General features: G+C 33.3%; 1 protein-coding gene across 1 annotated transcript; it reads right to left on the bottom strand.

Annotated features, from left to right (window-relative positions):
* Positions 1–408: 408 nt before the first annotated feature.
* On the bottom strand, positions 409–21,503 carry LOC114332028 (uncharacterized). Its single transcript, XM_028281731.2, has 5 exons — positions 21,085–21,503; positions 17,451–17,605; positions 13,743–13,993; positions 9,592–9,785; positions 409–573 (listed from the first exon to the last, which is right to left on the bottom strand). Exons 1-5 carry the CDS (start codon positions 21,449–21,451, stop codon positions 482–484), a joined length of 1,059 nt encoding a protein of 352 aa, XP_028137532.2. The 5' UTR covers positions 21,452–21,503; the 3' UTR covers positions 409–481.
* Between the last annotated feature and the right edge of the window lie 598 nt (positions 21,504–22,101).

Raw genomic sequence — 22,101 nt, 5'->3', positions numbered from 1 at the left:
GTGTCTTTGAATTTCTCTTCTTCTGTAGTAAGATAATAAAATATGTAGGTATAAGATTTTTATCACGATACAACTCAATCTATTTGTCACCGTGTTGTGTAATTATATCCGAAACTTACGTGTCAATTACAGGAGACTCGGTGGTCTAGTTGTTGAGCGTTCGGTCAGAGATCGAAAGGTCCCGGGTTCCAATCCTGGAGGATTCATTTTTTTTATTTTTGGTTGTTTTAATAAACATTTTTTGAAAGTGGTAGATAAGAAAGTTAGTTTAATATTTAAATGTAATACAAATAACCTGTTAAGTATATTTACTTCGTTAAAATTATATAATAGAAAAATAACTTCTTACGTGCGTAAAAAGTACATACACATTCTTTTTTGAGTTTTGTGTTATAAATAAAACAAATGTCAATAAAATCAGCCTTTTTATTTGGGTATAGATTAAATATTGATAAAGACTTTTATAAAAAGGTTAACACAGTTAACAGTACGAATTGATATAAGTTATGGAAGGCCCAGTTGCATTCGTTACTGGAAGACTAATAGGTCGCCAGTACCACCAGTTATACCATACTGAAAATAAACAAAAACACACATTAATCAAACAAAAACAAACACATTATTATTATGTGAACAAACAAAAACACATATACCTAAGTGTGGAAAAAAATAAGTTGATGGTTTATTAGAATAGATGGAAATAATGAATCAATCTACCTTACGTATGTATGAGTTTACATTTATAATATGATATAAGGGATCTCTTCCAACACTAGCCGATGTTATTCGTAACACTATGGTAAAACATTCTAGCGCACTCTATAAGGTACAAAAATGTAGTAAATCACCCCTCACAAACTTGCCGCATACCAATCAGACCTGCCTAGTTCGTAATAGTATGATTTTCCTTATTTTTCTCTTTTGGGTTTTCAAATTTTGTTATCGATCAAAATGACAGAAAGATGCTAGTTTATTGCATTTAGTTTTCCATTAAACTTGGAAAAGCGGAAAAGTTGTGCCGAAACTATATAAAAAATGCACTAGTGCTTTGGAAAGAAAACACAGAATGATTGGGAAAACACAAGCACAACACCGGAAAAACTAGAACATGTAAGACTTGCGATTGAAGAAAATCGTCGTTTTACGAAGATATTTTGATAATAACAAACGTGTTTGCCAAATTGCTTACAACAGAGCAGAAAGAGATTCGCTTAGAAGCCGTTATTGAACAGATGTTTTTTTCGATCAATAAATCGAATCGCCAATGATTGAACTTGGCGAGTAATTATTTTGAATTTATTTCGGTCAAATATACACGATTCAAACGAATGCGACAATGGCCAATAAGAGCCATTACAGAAACATAATTTTAGAACAGCTTCTGTGACTTAAAGCACTGTTGGGAACGTATTGAAAGTTGAATAGATACTACTTCAAAAGATACTATAAACTTGACGACGAAGAATAAGGAATTTTGAAGTTTAAACAAAGGTTAAATACTTTTTGGAAGATTCCAGATATAACATGTACAATGTACATACATACAATGATGTCCTTGATATTGACGTTACACTTTTATTCACAGAGCGGACCACAGCTTTGTTACGACAAATCATTTAAATATTACAAAACACCCTGGTTACGCCTATGCTAGCTGCTATAAGATAGATGGTTCGTTCGCAAAACGGTTCTGTTTTAGGAATGTTTGAGGTGGTAGAAATGTGCTGTCTTTCTCTCGCTCACAGTTTGTGCATAGGTTTTTGTCACGTAAGTGAATCAATTAGTGGTTCCGTGCTTGAATGTTTCGTCTGAGTTGGAACTCAGATGGAATGATATTAAGAGGAGACGGATGCCATCCAGTCTTTGATTGATTTGGGATTGCAAAGGGTGAAATTTGGCTAATCTTTTTCCATCGATGAGAAAATACAGCCAAGTTTATGAAAAATTATCGTCTGGAAGAGCTTTTGCCAGTGACGGATTTGGGGCTGTATATTTTGTGGTGCCGATGGAAATTTTATTTAGTTACGTGACATAATCTCAACTTGTGAGAGTATATAAGTAAGTATGTTACAAGTTATAACTTAATCAATGGTTTTGGTCGCTGTTGCACGCTTGGACTAATGTCCTTTATCTTTCCTAGGCTGTTCTTCATCACTCGCGGTTGAGGAAAGGTTCTGGTAGCAATCTCTCTCTTGTGGCCACCTTACAACACAGGTAAATATCTTTAACACTATTATTAGGCGTATAGTCTCTTGTGTTTCTACTGTCTAGTCTCTACTGACTCCCTATTTTCATCCTTGGTAGGCCACGGCTTAAGGACACAGCTAGTGGCTCCTAGCAACCATCATCTAGTGCTAGTGTAGTAGTAGTAGTAGTGTAGTAGTAACCAGAGTCACCACATCTAGAATACACACTTACAAGACCCGTAAGCAAGAAGAGGAAGTCAGTATTAACAATATCACCTCTATTTTTATATATTCCATATATGTATCCTATACTGTGTCTATACCTACAATTTTGTTCAGATCTAAGTCCTTCCTGTTACCCTCATTGTACACCTGAATATAGCGCTATACGAGGGTATTAATCTATTAACAGAGTGAATACAGGGTATATTTATTATACTTAGTTAATTCCACAGGTAGACTTGCAAGAAGTAGGTATTTGACAATTCATGGTATAAATAGTTCACTATATTTGGTAATAATAATATTAATATAGTATAGTTACGGATATCTGATTCTTGCTTAACGTAGGTACATTTTACTATTCAGGGTGCATTTTTGTCAATATCAATTATAGTATTTTATGTTCATATTTTCTATACTGCAATTTAACAACGGTGTATTGTATGTAATAAGTTAGGGTCTTTTCAAGTCTTTACAGTATTGTATATTTAATAGTCTTAATAGTTCAATAGTCATTACACTTCCCTTATATTGTGCTTCATTTTCTGTTTTTATTTTATGTTCAATAAATATTTGTAGTTATAGGTTGTTTTAATGCTCAGAATTAACCAGGATCCCCCTCTGTGAACCAACTGTAAACTCCTGAGATAAGGATATAAATAGTTTTTGCATTTTATCATAACTACTTTTATATATCTTCTACCTAACTTATTATTTCGTAACAAACTGGCGCCCAACGTGGAGCCTAACCTAGTGTGTTCTTATTATGTCTATGTGATAAAGACTTAAAATTTATATCAGAACCATACTGAGGTTAGAAAGCAAATATAAGAATAGGAAAGATACATATGGGATCAAAATCAGCAAAGAGGTTAGAAAGGGATGTACACTAACTCCACTACTCCATTTTTTTAATCCATTATTGTTTAAACTCTACTACAAAAACATGTTTAATGAAGCCTAGTTGATGTAGATGACGGTATGTGTATAAACGGGGAGAAATAATTAAATAATGTCAGGTATGCGGCTGGTATTTTCTGATATTTACAGAGGTCTCCAAAACCTAATGCACAAAGTAACAGAAATCAATAGGAAATATTGACTACGGATCAATACAAAAAACATTCTCATAAGAAAACAAACCGTATCCTCCATAATAAGTTAAGTAGTAATAAGGAAATCATTGAGAGAACAGATAGATATACATACTGAGGTACAACAATATAATGCCAAATGGAAACATTATTTTTGGGGATTAGATTTAGAATAGACAAAGCAAGCTCCTTCTGGATGGAGTCATGTGAGTTCTTATAGAATTTGAGGGTCTTCTTCTGTTCTATCTCCTAGCAATACCTTCTCCACTATTATCTTTTTGACTTTTTTAATTCCTTATTATACAGGGTGGTTCATCTTATTCGCCTCGGTCTCTGTACGGAAAACCACTTGATATTTTAAAAAAATTTCTTCACAGAAATATACAGGGCTTTTAATACTACAACCTAAAAATAATGTGAATTATACAGGGTGTTCCAAAAACGAGTGGTATATCAAAGTTATATTTTTTCTTATGGAATGCCCTATATCTGATGACATTATTGAATTGACCTTAAAAAATAAGCTATACTTTCATAAGGGTTCCCTTTACCTAAATACAGGGTGTTTTGATTTATTTCGATTTTTATAAAAATGTAAGGTTTTAGAGAAAAATAAATATCTACGAATCTAAGAAGCAGTAACAAATTCTTTCTTGGATCTTAATAGTAGACTATTGAGCATACTTAAACAGATGCTTATTGCAACAAAATTTCTTACAGGGTGGTCAAAATATGAGATTGTTCTATTAACAAATTCAAGCTGTAATAACTTACTTATTTTAAATGGAACACCCTGTATCTTACTAGTCTATCGCGTAGAAAATTTACTTAGCTTTCAATTTGTACTAGGGTTTCCTATACCTATCTTTTTACAGGGTGGTCAAAATATTAGATTTTTCTATTAACAAATTCAAGCTGTAATAACTTACTTATTTTAAATAGAACACCCTGTATCTTACTAGTCTATCGAGTAGAAAATTTACTTAGCTTTCAATTCTTATTAGGGTTTCATATACCTAACTCCCTTCATTTTTGAAATATTTAAAGATTTCCTAATTTGTAAGCTTTAAAAATTAGAATTACATAAGTACCTATGTCGTGGTTATGTACAACACATCACCAATACCGGCAATATACTTAAATATCTTAGTCAAGATAGTTTCATTAATAAAATTCACATTTTTATCATTTAATCACACAGAGTGTTCTTATTTTAAATGACATACTCGATATCCTATTCTTTATAATGGAAGATATTTAAAATCTCTTCAATTCCATGTTAACATTCTCAATACACATGTTATTCTGTAAATATAAATTCCCATGTTAATCTGTAAATACCCATTTTTACATATTTTTGTACAATAGGCTCGTTTTCGTCAAAGTAGCCGTTGCATTTAATTGTTTGTAATTGCGATTTAAAGATTCAAAGAAAAAGTGGCGTTCTTAAATTTACTTAATAACCAAAATCCAGGAGGAAAATAAACTTCCTGTAGCTGGCTGTATACCATAAATCACAAAAATACCAAGTTTCTTGTAAAAGGTATATATTAAAATACCCTAAATAAGGGTCACAATACAAAACGTTTTCGGATTAAGGAATCCATCATCAGTGTTTAAAAGCCAAAATTTGCATGCCTGAGCCACCAAAATGTATCGGGTAAAAACCCTTTAAATGTAAATAATAAGGATGTTTTACATATTTATATAAAATTCATTGGATGATATAGATAAACCTGGATGTTACCCAGGGCAACACAGGACTCTCCCCACGTGGTTGGAACTTTTTTTGGAGAAAACCTCACATATTGGATTTCAATGGCCAACTGGTCAGTTGAAATCCAATATGTGAGGTTTTCTCCAAAAAAAGTTCCAACCACGTGGGGAGAGTCCTGTGTTGCCCTGGGTAACATCCAGGTTTATCTATATCATCCAATGAATTTTATATAAATATGTAAAACATCCTTATTATTTACATTTAAAGGGTTTTTACCCGATACATTTTGGTGGCTCAGGCATGCAAATTTTGGCTTTTAAACACTGATGATGGATTTCTTAATCCGAAAACGTTTTGTATTGTGACCCTTATTTAGGGTATTTTAATATATACCTTTTACAAGAAACTTGGTATTTTTTACTTAATAACCGTTGGGTTAAGATATGGAAAATACTTATACTGAATGAAATATAATTTAAATATCTTCCAGAATACGGCACCTAATAGGGTATGCAGTTTAAAATAAACATATTATTCAATTTCACATGTAGGCCAAAATCAACTAAAATAATACAGCACTCTGTGTGATTACATGATTACAATGAAAATTTTATTAATGCCAGTACCTTGTCTAAGTATCTTGCTGGTGTTGGTGATGGTTGTACATAAACACGACATAGGTACTTATGTAATTCTAATTTTTAAAGCTTACAAATTAGGAAATCTTTAAATATTTAAAAAATGAAGGGAGATAGGTATAGGAAACCCTAATAAGAATTGAAAGCCAAGTAAATTTTCTACTCGATAGACTAGTAAGATACAGGGTGTTCCATTTAAAATAAGTAAGTTATTACAGCTTGAATTTGTTAATAGAACAATCTCATATTTTGACCACCCTGTAAGAAATTTTGCTGCAATAAGCATCTGTTTAAGTATACTAAATAGTCTATTATTAAGATCCAACAAAGAATTTGTTACTGCTTCTTAGATTCGTAGATATTAGTTTTTTTCTAAAACCTTACATTTTTATAAAAATCGAAATAAATCAAAACACCCTGTATTTAGGTATAGGGAACCCTTATGAAAGTATAGCTTATTTTTTAAGGTCAATTCAATAATGTCATCAGATATAGGGCATTCCATAAGAAAAAATATAACTTTGATATACCACTCTTTTTTGGAACACCCTGTATAATTCACATTATTTTTAGGTTGTAGTATTGAAGGCCCTGTATATTTCTGTGAAGAAATTTTTTTCAAATATCAAGTGGTTTTCCGTACAGAGACCGAGGCGAATAAGATGAACCACCCTGTATACAGCCAGAGCTTTGAGATAATCATTTTACTTGTCTAATCTTTTGAAGAAATTAAATTTTCGTCCGACTTCTGTTATTTGATTTGCAAGGTTTTCATTCCATCAGAGTCATCATCATTCTCTTTGCCTTATCCCTATGCGGGGTCGGCTTCCCTAATTGCATTTCTCCACAGAATTCTATCTTGGGTCATATCAATGTTAATCCCCTTTACCAACATGTCCTGCCTTATCGTCTCCCCCCCAGGTCTTCTTTGGTCTTCCTCTCCTACTCCTTCCAGGAATCTGCACTTCAGCTATTCTTCGTATTGGGTGATTAACGTCTCGACGTTGAATATGACCAAACCATCTTAACCTATGCTCTCTCATTTTGGCATCAATTGGTGCCACACCTAGACTTCTCCTAATATACTCATTTCTAATTTTATTCTTCTTTGTCACTCCACTCATCCATCTAAGCATTCTCATTTCCGCCACATGCATTCGTTGTTCCACTTTCTTTTTCACTGCCCAACATTCAGTTCCGTACATCATAGCCGGCCTTATGGCTGTTTTATAGAATTTTCCCTTCAGCTTCATTGGAATTTTTCTGTCACACAACACACCACTCGCTTCTTTCCACTGCATCCATCCAGCCCTAATTCTACTGCATGCATCTCCATTACTCTGTAATACCGATCCTAGGTACTTAAAACTATTGCTTTTCACAATTATTTCATCATCCAAAGATACCATTTTATTTGTGGTATTTCCATCTTTAAATGAACATTTCAAATACTCTGTTTTTGTCCTACTAAGTTTTAAACCTTTTTCCTCCAGAGCTTGTCTTCACTGTTCCAGTTTTTGTTCTAAGTCTCTTTCACTATTTCCTACTAACACGACATCATCAGCATACATTAAGCACCATGGAATGTTACCCTGTAGTTTCGCTGTTATCTGGTCCAAAACTAATGACAATAAATACGGACAGCACAGAGCCTTGGTGCAATCCTACTTTCACATGAAATTTATCAGTCTCTCCCACACCTGTCCTAATACTAGTCGTTACTCCCTCATACATATCCCTCACAATCTTTACATTTATTTATTTATTTAGCGTATGGCTCTATCACAGTTTTTGTATAAAAATTTACATATTCACCAGGGACTCCTTTCTTATTGAGTGCCCACCACAGAATCTCTCGAGGAACTCTATCATAAGCTTTCTCAAGATCAATGAATACCATATGAGCGTTTGTTTCTTTCCTCCTGTATTTTTCCATCAACTGCCTTGTAATGAAAATTGCATCTGTTGTTGATCTACCCTGCATAAAGCCAAATTGATTCTCGGATATTTCAGTCTCTTCACGTATCCGTCTATCAATTACTCTTTCCCATATTTTCATGGTATGGCTAAGCAGTTTTATAGCCCTGTAGTTTGTACATTGTTGTATATCTCCCTTGTTTTTGTAAACAGGTACCAGTATACTGCTTCTCCATTCGTCTGGCATTTGTCCAACTTCCACAATTCTATTAAATAGACCTGCTAGCCACCTTGTTCCTGTCTCTCCCAATGCTCTCCATACTTCCCCAGGAATATCATCTGGTCCTACCGCTTTTCCTTTCTTTATTTTTTGAAGCGCTTGAGCCACTTCCTCGTTGGTTATTTTAGTGACCATTGCTGCTACTGACTCCGTTGACTCTACAGACTGTCTGTCAAATTCTTCATTTAATAAGCTGTCAAAGTATTTCTACATTTCTTTTTGACATCCCTTTCGTAAACTAGTATTTTATTATTTTCATCTCGGATACATCTAATCTGATTAAAATCTTTGGCTTTCTTTGCTCTCTGTTTGGCTATTTTATATATCGTCGTTTCGCCTTCCCTGGTATCAAGTTGATCGTATAAGTTTGAATACGCTTCTGCTTTGGCTTTTGCTATTGCTACTTTCGCTTCCTTTTTCGCCACCATATAGTTTTGAAGATCTGTGTCGGATCTGGTTTCTTGCCACTTTTTATATAATTTTCTCTTCTCTTTTATTTTTCCTTGTACTTCGTTTGACCACCACCAAGTCTCTTTATCCTCAAACCTTTTTCCTGACGTTTTCCCAAGTATTTCAATAGCAGTCTCTCTAATACTACTGGCAATTTTTCTCCAAATTGTATTAGGGCTTCCTTTCATGTTCCAACATATTTTTTCTACTATTCTTCTCCTGAATAGACCTCTTTCATTCCATCAGAGTACCTGTTGAAATTCTTCAATATTTCTTAACAATTGTTTTCAAAAGAAGATATGCCTCCTAACATTGTTTCATAGCCATGTCGGGGTCCAGAGTATGTCTTATCATTCCTTTAACTCTGTCTAAACAATAATGTAGGTCTGCTTGATATGCTTCCCAGTTTGTTTTACGATTATTAAAATAAATTTTCTAGATAAGCTCATTAACTGTTATTCCAAAACATGTCTCGATGGTCTAAATAAGACACCTCCTGTATTATATGCAATTTAGTAACAATGCCACATGAGTTATGGCCACTGTTTAATAATATTAATTACCTCCTTTTGTTGTGAAGTTATGAATGTTGGTTTGTTTCCTATGTTTAGTCGATCTAAATCATGTTCCGTAAGAAACTGTAGTAACAGCTCATCTATTTTATTGGTGATTGTACTGCCCTAGGTCAGATGGTGTGCATGCGCATCATAGTCCATTTTCCCCCCAATCTGTCACTGGCTGTTTCAACTTTCTAGCTAGGTGATATGTCGTATCACTATAATACAGGTCCTTAGTACTTCACATATCAGCTATATATAAGCTCTTCACCAATGCCCCATATACTTCTTATTTCACTCTTGTAAACAAGAACTCTTGTATCAAAGCTATATTGAAACTTCTCATAGCAACAATAAGTTATGTCGAAGCTGCCTTATCATGCTTGAGAAATGTTTAGAAATTATATCAGACAAGATTTACTTTACAAGCATATTTTGAAGGGATTTAATAGTGATTCTACGTTAGTAGATTAAGTTTAAAAAAAGCATACTGACCTTTTGTTCTAATGCAAAAAATCATTCATACTTACATATATATGAAGGCTTCAATACTACTGATACAGTACGGCAGTTATTACTACATTCTTTGGAAGGTTTTAGTACAATACTTCTCTCTCCAGATCCCTGTATTAGAAATACGTAGCTGCATTCGGTATTAGGTAACACGTAAGGCTCTGCTGTGTGGCCATCTAACATTACAAACCTTTCAACGCTTTGACCAGATCTACAATTTTATCGATTTTAAAGAAAATACAATTTTTGTAATACTACTGTTATTTTACATAATTAGTGTTCAAAATTTAAACCAATTATATAGAAGCAGCTAAAGCTTACTCTTATCATTTAAAATTATACAATTTATGTTCCTTTTTTCACATTCTAAGGTTTTTTGTCTACTATAAATCACTCAAAATGAATACCCTTAATACCAATAAAAACTAAGACAAAGAATGGTATGGAAAGAATGGTCTGTACTTTTGTATAGTGCAGAAGTGTGGACACTAAAAGTATCGACCATGAACCGAATTGAAGCACTGGAAATGTGGATTCATAGATGGATGCTGAAGATGCCTTCGACAGCAAGAAAAACTAACGAAGAAGTACTAAGGAGAGTTAACAAACATAGAGAACTGCTTAAGACTGTCAAAGTTCCAAACACCGGAAAATGTACTATCTGGGACATATAGCGGGGGAAAATCGATATAGCATACTAAACTGATCCTTAAAGGCAAAATAGAGATCCGTACAAGTGCATAAAAACATTTGTGAATGGACTCAAATTATATCAAGCGCAAGACAATTGAGAGGGTCAGACGTAAAAGGGTTTAAGTGCAGTTTTGATAGTTCTGAGATAATCAGCTTCAAAGCTGTTTAAGTTTTATAAATTCTAGGAGTCATTAAATTAAAATATGTTTCGTGTACAATGTACTATAAAATGATAAAAGTATAAGGGTATATTATTACTCTTACTATATCCTTCCTTTTTTCAATTATTAAAAAAATGTACTTGAATCGGTACATGGTGTTGATAAATGTTACTGGTAAAACGGTTCAAGTGCAGATGTTAACTGCATATTACTAATCATTTTTTCCCAGCTGTTATCCACAGTGTAACTACAACTGACACGTTGCATAATACTTAATTAGTCTTCAAAATTGGCCACAAATCTAATATTTATTTACTTGAAATTAATCCAGTATTAACATGTGTATACACATTACAGAATACTAAAAATAGTTTTGTGGTAAAATGGTTCAAGCGCACTTAAACCCGCTTATTACTATTTTTTTTACACAATACTAAAAATAGTTTTGTGGTAAAACGGTTTCAGCGTACGGTTAAACCTGTTTACTACCAAAGCAAACTGCAATTGTTTTCAGTGAACTAAATGTAATGGCGATAGATGGCGACTGTAGGGCGAAATATGCTTAAATCGTTTTACCACCAAGTTCTAATATAAGTCGGCTAAACTCAGACACAACTGGCTAGTGATTTTAGTAGGTAATTTTTTTGTTTTTGGCCAATTTTGCCAAAAGTGGCAAAATTACTAACTATTTAGTAATAATTTTTTTGCCAATTTTACCAAATTGGCAAAATTACTTACTAAAATCACTAGAAAGTTGTATCCGAGTTTAGCGAACCGTACGCGAATCTGTACTTAAAGTAAAATTTTAAAAAAGTGCACTTAAACCCTTTTACTTCTAACCCCCTTAATTATTCCATATTGCAGAAAATCGAGAAGCCTTCGCAATGGTGATAGCCACTTTTCTATGCAGGGTGGTCCTCCCTAGTTAAATTCATAAATATATCCTACCAGGTCTTCTTTGATCTTCTTCGTTTTCTACTTCCAGGAACATTATTTATCTCAGTGATTTTTCATGCTTCCTCATTTTATCATTACATCGTTATATTGCAATATTTATCATGTGAACATTTAGAGGAAGAAGATTCTTTAGAGTAAGGATGACATATTTTGACAAACAGGCATAGACATGGCTTGCGATGCTTTTGATGTGACTTTAGAGGAAGATTTTTTTAAAACATTTAAGACAAATAGTTTGAGATAATAGTAAGTTACAGTAGTGGATCTAGACATTTGCCTTGGGAGGGGAAATTTGCCTTAGGGAGGGAACTTCCAATGAAACACCAACCAACAGACATAAAAAAAGATAAACTCAAACTACATAAAACACATAAATAATAACTTACATGCATTAAGTTGTCTTAATTTTCCCGACTAGCGTATTCATTGGGTTGAATTTGTCTGTACGTGATTTAAGTTTCATGTCAGCTAACATATTTTTTTATGTTTCAAGAACTTTTCCTTTAATTTTGAACCTTGTGAGGGGAAAATAGCCATTTTCCCTCCTCGGAGATCCGTTACTGGTGAGTTAAATAGTAAATGTACAAATGGAAATCAACAGCTTATACGGTAAAAAAAATAATAAGAGAACAAGATAACATATTATCAAGGAATACAGGCACGTAGCCAGGAAATGTGCTTGAGGGGGGTCCAAACACAACTCAAATTTTGGCGCTCTCTGAACTAACTAAAATAAGACTGCTCTTGTTTCGATTCACAACGAAATGATTATTTATTATTTTTATTAGTTCTACTCCTATTCTAAGTATTGGGAACTAATCTTTGTTGGAATTTTACCGTGCTGGACAGGCAGGTAGTGAGATGCAACTTGATAGATCTCCCTCGGCCTTCTTAGCTCCGGCAATTCGTTGACTTGCAAATTTTAGAAGCCACGAATGGTGTAACCAGAAGATTAGTTCTGATAAAGTTTTATTTTTAATATTGTTAATATTAGAAGTAAATATTTCGTTCGCCTTTAGCAGATGCCACCAAGGCATCCATATCATCATAATCTTTCGTGTGTGGGAAGAGGCTGACTGCCAGAATTTTAGTGGTTTAGAGAGAATCAAATATGTGTTCTCTGAAGAGACTCTAACAAGAGTCGAAACTAGTTACAGCACGTTGGCGCTCTCTGAACTAACTAAAATAAGACTGCTCTTGTTTCGATTAGACGGTAAAATTTTTCCAATTTCAACTAATTTCACCATTGTATCTTTAATATCATTTTAGCGTCTTTGATGATGTTAGTCATCACATATAACAGGGTTAAAGTGGAGCTTTGTGGGTCACAATGCGAGACAGGAAGGTAAAAGATCAAGTGCTACAATACAAAACTGGAGGCCGTGGCAGGAAGAAGAGGAAGACCTCAGATGCGATGAAAGGACGATATTGTATAAGCTACAGGAACTCACCGAAAAAGCGCAGCCAAGGACAATTTATATGGAAAGATTTGAGGAAGACCTATGTCCAAAGCTGGATAGAAATGGGCTAAAGAAGAAGAAGGAGATGATGATGTTAGTGACTACTATGTATAACGAAATATAGGATTCCATAGAAAAGAGTACATCTGGTCTTCTATTCAATTGTCGACCCAGTAATTTTTGGTTATTTGATAAAAAATGTACTTGGCTTTAACTCAACATTCCAATGAACGGACCAAAGAGCCAATAAAATGAGTCTTTCGCTTTTGTTTCCCATCTTGTTTCCGGGTGAAGTTTTTACTCGATTCATTGTTGAGAACGAACGTTTTACACTGGCCGTTGTGACAGGGATAGTTGCCAAAATTGTAGGGAAATTGTAAATTTTTGGAAAAAAATCTATATTACAATGTTCATTACGCGGAGACTTTCGGTATTTGGTTCCAAAGATGATACTGTGTTACAATTATACCATGCCATAACATATATTTAGCTTTTATTTATGTAAGAGAAATGTCGTGGGAGTAATAGGCAGACAAATTTTCTAGCAATTTTGCGTTTTCTGTAAAGGCAAATCCAGGTAAAAGAATTTAAAAATGTTCATAGAATACTTTTCCTCGTGGTAAATCTGATTTTTAAACTACTTACTTTTTCAAAAATAATAATAATAACTTGGGGATAAACTTGCTGCTTTGGTACCAAAGCCGAGACAATTTTGGGAGGGGTCCGGACCCCATGGACCCCCCTTTGGCTACATGCCTGAAGGAATACAATAATTGCTACTTTTAATGAAGAAGAATATAAGAAATAAGTTGAGAAATAATTTAGTTGATGGAAATAATGATTTACATTTCTTTCTTTTTTAATTTTCACTCATAACACTAAAAATTGTAAACTCACCTTTCTGGAAGAAAAAATGGTTTTGGGAAGACCTGACGAATGATACGAGCAGATGCCATTTTGGTTATTCTCCAAGAGATATGAGTGTTCAAATTGGACAGAAAAATATTGTCGTCACTACCAAATAAATCTCTTAATGTAGTAATACTGGAATTAGTAGATTGTAGTCTTCTTGTTTCTGAATCCAGGAGTACCCTGTTTTGTTTGTAAGTTTGTTGGAGGGTTTTAAGGGTTACAGTCTTTTGGTTCGACTAAAAGATACATTAGTTTCAATGAAAAATACAAATAACATAGTGCATAGCATCTTAACTCTTAACCAGAAAGGTTACATTTTTGTGATAACATTTTGTAAGATATTAATTTTTCCAAAAACGAAAGTACTTAAACTGCAAGTGATCATATTTGGTAAAAAAATTTGAACCATTTTAACATTGTCAAAAACTTATTAGTACAAGAATTTTCGATATTGTTCTGTTTTCTTGTATGAGATGAAGGTCTGCTTTCCATTCATCCAATGGCTCTACAGCCAAAATCGGGCCTTGGCCTCCTTCAGCAACATTCTCCAATCATTTCGATTTACTATTGTTCTTTTTCAGGAATGCGTTTTTAGGAGGTTTTTGGTATCCTCATCTACTTCACCTTCCCATCTCTTTTTTGGTCTTCCAACAGGTCTTTTTCCTTGCAGTCTTGTATTTAGCAATTTTCTGGGGATTCTATTCTTATGCATGCGGACAGCATGCCCTGTCCACCGTAATCACTACAGTTGGATCAATATATTGTTTGTATATTTGTTTATTATACCTAATTCGCCAGTTATTTTCACTTATTGGGCCCAGTATCCTACGTAATATTTTTCTTTCAAACATGTCTAATGCATCGGCAGATTTCTATGTCATCTGTAAAGGTCTGCCTTCAGTTTGATATTATCTTTTTTTTTTTTTATTACTCCAATTTATTTAACAATCTGTTCCGTTAGGAACAATCAGTTAAAGTTATGACTTTCTTAGGCTATGACATGTAGGTAAGAATTCCAATGAAAACTTTCCTTTCTAAATTATCAACAAATGTATAGATAGTACTACTAGTAAAATAAAGTAAAACTTAAAATAGTTCTAATTTATCTAAAATCTATTTGGTAAGTCAGTTGGTTTATAACGCTTAAGTCTGCGAACTTCACCCTCCGTGTTTAATAATTCACTCGCGAAATCATTTGGATGCGCACAAGTCTTTCTTCATACTTTTCACTGTATTTGCTGATTTCTTCTTTGATGCTGGGAACTTTCAGGTCTCTCTCTATTATTGCGTTGGGGACGTACCATGGAGCGTTTACTATGGTTCTTAATGCCTTATTTTGAAAACGTTGTATAATTTCCAAGTTAGAGTTACTGGCTGAGCCCCATAGCTGTATGCCATAGGTCCATATGGGTTTAAGTATGGCTTTGTATACCACTAATTTATTTTCAATTGACAGTCTTGAATGTCTACCCAGAATCCAGTACATTTGTTGAAGTTTGAGTCCAAGTTGCTTTCTTTTGGTGAATATGTGTTTTCTCCATGTTAGTTTTTTATCTAGATGTATGCCCAGGTATTTGGTTGTATCTACTTGTAATAATTGTTTGTTGTTTATGTATACTGGTGGACAGCTCTCTCTTCGCATGGTAAATGTCATGTGGGTCGATTTTGTTTCATTAGCTCTTAGTTTCCATTTTTTTAACCATTTTTCTATTTTATTTAAGTGGGCTTGTAAGTTGTGCGAAGCTCTTTGGGGGTCTGTGTGAGATGCGATAATACCTGTGTCATCCGCGAATGTTGCGACTGTTGTCAATCTAGTTGTAGGTAGGTCAGCAGTAAATAACAGGTATAGTAAGGGACCAAGTACACTACCTTGTGGGACACCGGATTTTATTTTAAATAGTTCTGAGCGAGCATCTTGTTGTTTTACTAATGAAAAGCGATCTGTCAGATACGATTTTATAATTAAATAATATTGATACGGAAGATTTTTCTTCAGCTTATGGAGGAGTCCTGTATGCCACACTTTGTCGAATGCTTGGCTGATATCTAGAAAAGCTGCACTACAGTACCTCTTGTTTTCTAGATCATTGCTGATTTGTTTGACTATACGATGTGTTTGCTCTATTGTTCCATGTTTGCTACGAAAACCAAATTGGTGTTTTGGAATTAATCTTGTTTCTTCTATTATTGGTTCTAATCGACGTAGAAACATTTTTTCAAATAGCTTAGATAATATTGGTAAAAGACTAATGGGTCTATATGAGTTCAGTTCTTTGGGGTCTTTTCCTGGTTTTTGTAACATTATGATCTCTGCTACTTTCCACTGATTGGGAAAATGTGCATACGTAAGTATTGCATTAAATATATGTGTTATTGCCATGATTGTTTTCTTAGTTACGTTTTGCAGGATTTTTCCAGTGACGAGGTCATATCCAGGAGCCTTTTTTGGATTAATTTCATCCATAATTACCATTCGGATTTCTTTAGGTTTAAATTTTTTTATTGGGAGATCCATTTGAAAAGGTATATCAAGAAAATTTAAGATTTAATTATTATCTTCGTCGTTTTGGTCCATGTTGTAAGGTTTAAAGACGTTGCTTAGGTGTTCAGCAAAGGCCTTTGCTTTTTCATTATTACTTCTGGCCCATGTTCCCGCAGAGTCTCTAAGCGGAGGTATTTGTTGTATTGGTCTTTTCATTTTTCGTGTAGCACGCCATACAGAATAATCTGTTGCTTCCGTAGGTGTTAGTTTTTCGAGGTACTCTTGTACGTTCTGATTCTGATATTATCTAAGTATATTTTTTCTGGACATATATATTTTTTTATGTTCTGTCACAATTTTACTTTAAAGATTATTAGCTTCAGAATAATAATATCTTCTTTGTCAATATGCTCATTCTATAAAACAGCATCTATATCAACAGCATTACTAACAATTTCACACCACTTCATAACAGTTTCTTCAAAATGGTTGGCCAAAACAGATATCTTTTTCGAGGAACTAGCAACTCACGAAGCAACTCAAATAACGATTTAATGACACAAACAGACAACCATTGTCTCACAAACTACGTGAATTTATTCACTGATTAATTCACTCGCGAATGTGTATGTATATATATTTTCTCTTCTTTTCACTAATTGTTGTATTGATTTCCAACTTTAAATTTATCTATTCTAGTCTATTCAATTGCAAAAATTCATAAACTTTTCACTGCTCCTAATGAAATTAAAAGATCATGTAACTGGCTGTATGGCAAACTGCCAAAGCCATAAAAAAAAATTCACTCGCGAATAAATCACTTTATTTTATCCTGTATTTCAGGCACAAGTGGTCATGCTGATTCGAAATTCAGTAGAATGGTAACCTAACGAGTTGGTTTAGGATTAGGAGGTGTTGCTAACTTGTCAGTTATGGAGAATCAAAAATAATAAGAAATGTATATTAAATGTTGTCTTACAGGCCAGACTTTTCTGGTTAACGCATCTGCTGCCATTTGACGTCTAAAGGCATTTTGAGTGCAAGAGTCAGGGGGCCACCAATGCCTCGAATTAAATAGGGTTCTTTTCGTAGTGGCACCATTCAAAGCTGACTGAATATAAGGTGGCAGCGAATATGTTAAGAGTTAAATATTCTATGAAAAAAGATTAAAAAAACATTAGTTAAAAAATTTGTTTACCACAGTTGCTTACTTTGACAATAAAAGGAGTTCCAGATTCAGATTTAAGATAACTTTCCTCCATTGATGAAATATTCAACACAGCGAAAACATTTTCGCAGGGCCAGCATTCCATATCTGCTACATAAAAGTAGGGGTTTTCTATAAGACATGTTTCATCATATAAATCTAAAATAAAATTTAAACATAAAAATCATAACAAATTTAACAATAAAGTGTGTTTGTCATATTATATAACTCATGTATGTATATAATTCTTGATAAAATGTTTGAGAGCTGTACAATCATCATCAATGATGCTGTAGTCCTATAAAAGAGCCTCAACCTTCCTAAGTCAATTGAAGAGCTTATTTCCAAAGTGTCTTATATCCAAAATTTCGATTTTTTATTTTTTTTTTATCTTTATAGATTTCTTCAGGTATAGAATAAAGTTTTATGTACCAAAACGACTTATTTACCATTTAAAAGTGCATATGAAAATTGTAAAATTGTATAATTTGTATGTTAAATTTGAATGAAAATCTGTAATTTCTCAGTTTTACTTTACATGGATTTAAGACACTTTGGAAATAAGCTCTTCAATTACGCTAGTCAGTTCTATCCATTGCCAACTGTTGCCGGTTTGCTGCATCTATTTTTCTGCCATTCTCATCCACACAACCCTTTCATCTGAGTTTTGGGCCTTCCCCTATTTCTAGTTCCCAAAGGTTGTGACATAAGGATTCTTCTAGGAGGGTTGTTCTACTATGATCTTGCTAGATGTCCTGCCATCTTAGTTTTCCCATTTTTATAAGAGATACTATGTCTTTACCACTAAATATATGCTTATATCTGTGGTATATCTCCTAGTTGTAACTCCTCCTCCAAATACCATTTCACATATATATGCCACAGAATAATCCTCGCAGGATCCTTCGTTCAAATAGAAGTAGAACGTTTTCATCTGCCTTGGAGATGGTCTCTGTCTCCAATCCATATCTCAGCACTGGTTGTATTGGGACCATGCAAGTTTGGAAAAGCTACACCTGGTTTCATAGCTCGGCAACTTTTTTCGCACTTTTAATTAGATTGGCCAATCATATTGGTCCTGGTTGCTGGATAATTGCATAATCAAGGCCATAGCCCAAAAAAAATTATAAGAAAAAGTAAGACTGAGGTTATGCTATTAAAAGGTAAACAATTGTATGTAGCAAATAAAATTAATTGTTAAAATGCAGTACTGCAAGCAAAATACAATTAATAAATTTACTTTTATATACTAATAATTGCATATCATATCGATATTGTGGAGTAACATATAATTTTTCTTCTTCGATGACAGTAGGTATGAAATATACGTCAATTTGACAATTTCAATTGACAATATGAATTATTTAAGAAAGTTGCAACATTTTTCCGCTATTCGTGCACGATTGTTTCTCGTATCCCCTCCAAGAACTTGCACACCACTAATAAGTTTTGTATAATATGGTTATTTTTGTTTTTGAGAGCTGCACATCGATAATTTAAACTCCGTTATATTCCAAACTTCTCACACTTAGCAAAACTACCCTTAATTATTATAGTTCCAAATACCCTAAACATCCCCTACAAATATATACTGATGCTTAAAAGCAAAATAATTGTGTAGTCTGTGTTTTTTATATATGTTACGGACAATGACGTAAATCCGGCCAATAACGTTATTGGCCGGCCAATATCGACAATGGCCGGTTGAATTGGTCATTGTTGACAATGGCCGGATATTAACGTTATTGTCCATAGAAACTGGACATTGATGATAATTTTAAATTCTTGATAACATTTCTATCATTGCCCGGCCAATGTCGACAATGCCCGTTGTTAATCAGTCAATGTTGAAATTTTGACTAAAAGATAGTTTATGTGTAGATTTACTATTTTTTACCTCATTTGTGTATATTGTGTTCGTGCTGAAATTACTCGTAAATTTATTTAGTAAGTGTTATCATGGATATCAACGATGTGCACACTCGTTTTAATAATTATATAAACTTAATAGTCAAGTGAAAACGTGATGACAATAAATAATTTTTAATAATAATATTTTGAGAACACTGGGTACTAAAAAAACAACAAAGCACTATAGAATGAAATTCAATGATCAAGCCAGCTCCCACCAGCCACCTGCCTCTTGGAAGTTTAAACATTAATTTAAGCGAAAAACCATTGTTTGTTATTTGTGAAATAAACATTTTTTCTGATTCATGACAGCAGTAAAATGTATTTTGAATTAAATAAATTAAATTAAGTACACGACCCCTATTGTCATTTGAAAAATCATCGATTACGTCATCACACCCAGATGGATGACGTCACTAGTATACAATATATGCCAAAATATCATAATTAAAAAATAAAAATCAACCTGTTTCAGGATTTTTCCTTAAAGTCGCCGGTTTACGAAATAACGAATTTATTCCTTTCATTTGCACCATACTGTATATAAAAATATTATTATTTCCTTGTTTGTATTTATGAATATGTTACCCATATTATGATAAATAAAGATGTTTTATTTGTTTTTAATAACTACTTATATTTCTGCAACTACTTTCAGAAATATCTTAGTATCTCATTTTAAACACTTATTGACTTACACCTATTGGCTTCTGAGGCATCGATTTATCAACATTGGCCATTTGCTTCTGGCCACTGTCGTTATTGACCGGTTATTGATGAAAAATCTAATTTTACGTTAAGTTTTTACAACATTGGCCAATATTTAAGGTTATTGTCGTTAATGGCTGGGCATTGTCGTTAATAACCAAGGAAAATGGACATTCACGACAATGCCCGGCCATTAACGTCAATGTCCAATTTACATCATTGACCGTAACATATATATCATCACTAGATGTTAAAAAAAATTAAACCTGATTCCAATACATCAAACATATTCGTATTCGGTTTGTTCTAATAAGCAGCCAAACTGGTCAGAAACTACCAGAGAATTGTCGACCAGCACGAGTAGAGGGGATAGCACTGATGACTGTATTAATGTTCTCTCACTGACCAACTGTTTGCCGACAAACTCTGACTAGTTTGATTGTTTGTAGGAACAGACCTATTATCTGACTCATTATCCGTTCTAAAAAGTTTCTCTAGCCAACTAGATGTAAATTCTATTAACGTAAATCCCTATATCAAAGAATTAAAACTACTATTACTTATCTAATCTACTTAACAACTATGTAATTTAATATAGTAGATATTTACATGGATAAACGCTCATAGTGGTTTTGAACAAAATGAAAAAGTAGATTAGTTGGCAAAATACAGCATTTTCAGTGGCAGGGAAACACTAAATGATATTGGACTTCAAGAATGCATAACCATAAGTAAAGCCAAGCTACATGATAACGAAACTTCAATGGAATAAATACTGTATAAATCATTCTATAAGGTACACTCTTTTATACGCAAAAGTTTTTGGTTTGCCACCCTGAACGACCCTTGGTTGTGAAAAGTTTTTTCTTTTCCCTATCATTCATTGTTCGATTAGGTTCATAATAGTCTTGGTGTAGGTATGGTAGGTTTAGTTATGTGTTATTTTTAAGAAATATTGCTAGCTAAATGGGCACATCTCCCACAAGCCATAAAAGAGAAGAAAAATGTGTTTGATTTACCTGTTAAAGATGGAAACAGTCTGATTATTGGGACAGATAAAAACCTTATAAATTTCAAGGTTGGATAAGTTAAACCTTGAACATTCCTTAAAACTATGCTGGACGTTGGTTGATGAACGTTCAACAAGATGTAAATAAAAAAAGATAGGGTAGTAAATAGTACGAATATGTTTCTTATGCTAGTACAGAGACTTTGAGCTTTGATTGGTTTGGGCACATTTGTACCATTTTGTTCCTTTCTTAATTCGAGAAATGATTGTTCGAATAGTATGTTGACTTCTTTTTCACTCAAGCTTAAATTTTTGGCATGTTTTTTGATTTGGACTACATTTTTCTTGTATTCTTTTAGAAGTTCACTTTTTGACATTTTCTGTAAAACTTAACCTAGTATTTAGTAAGTAAATCATCTGTTTAACAAGGATCTACAGTTCGAGCGAGTCTCGTAAATTGCACGACCTCGAGCCACGCTTCACGCAACCGTATTTGCGTACTTGTGTTTCGAGTTGCGTGGTCGTGCGGAGTTTAATTTACCAAATTTAAATATTGTATAATCGTTTCTACTGATTCATAATATACATACTGATTCTATAATATTCTGAAAAATGCTCATGAAAAGGACAATATAAGTATTAAAGTTTTTAAATATTGTTAAAGTTTTTAACATTGTATTTTAATGTTTTGAGTTGTGTGGTCGTGCTCTGGTCCAGTGGAGTTATAATTTACCAAATTTAAATATACCTAATCGTTTCTATTGATTCATAAAATGTATACTATAATATAATATATTAAAGTTTTTAAATATTATTAAAGTTTTTAACATTGTATTTTAATACGTATACTTTGTTTTATTAATAATAATATTACCTAAGTATTGCACCTTGTTCAAAAAAAGTTCAAGATAAATACCGCGGTTTTTCCATATGAAAATGCAAAGCAAAATAATACAATTTGCAGAGTTTGTAAATGCTTGTTTTTTGATAAAATAATACAAATTGTATGTAGGTAGGTAGAGTAGCA

This window comes from Diabrotica virgifera, chromosome 1 (genome assembly GCF_917563875.1).
Source record: "Diabrotica virgifera virgifera chromosome 1, PGI_DIABVI_V3a".
In the NCBI taxonomy this organism is placed as follows: domain Eukaryota; kingdom Metazoa; phylum Arthropoda; class Insecta; order Coleoptera; family Chrysomelidae; genus Diabrotica; species Diabrotica virgifera.
This window is presented reverse-complemented; position numbering and strand designations above follow the sequence as displayed.

Excerpts from the sequence above, each read along its gene's own strand:
- LOC114332028 (XM_028281731.2), bottom strand. The coding sequence starts at position 21,451 with ATGTCAAAAAGTGAACTTCTAAAAGAATACAAGAAAAATGTAGTCCAA. Across the intron at positions 17,606-21,084 it reads ACTGTTTCCATCTTTAACAG|ATTTATATGATGAAACATGT; the intron begins GTAAATCAAACA and ends ATTTTATTTTAG. Across the intron at positions 13,994-17,450 it reads GAACTCCTTTTATTGTCAAA|TCGAACCAAAAGACTGTAAC; the intron begins GTAAGCAACTGT and ends TGTATCTTTTAG.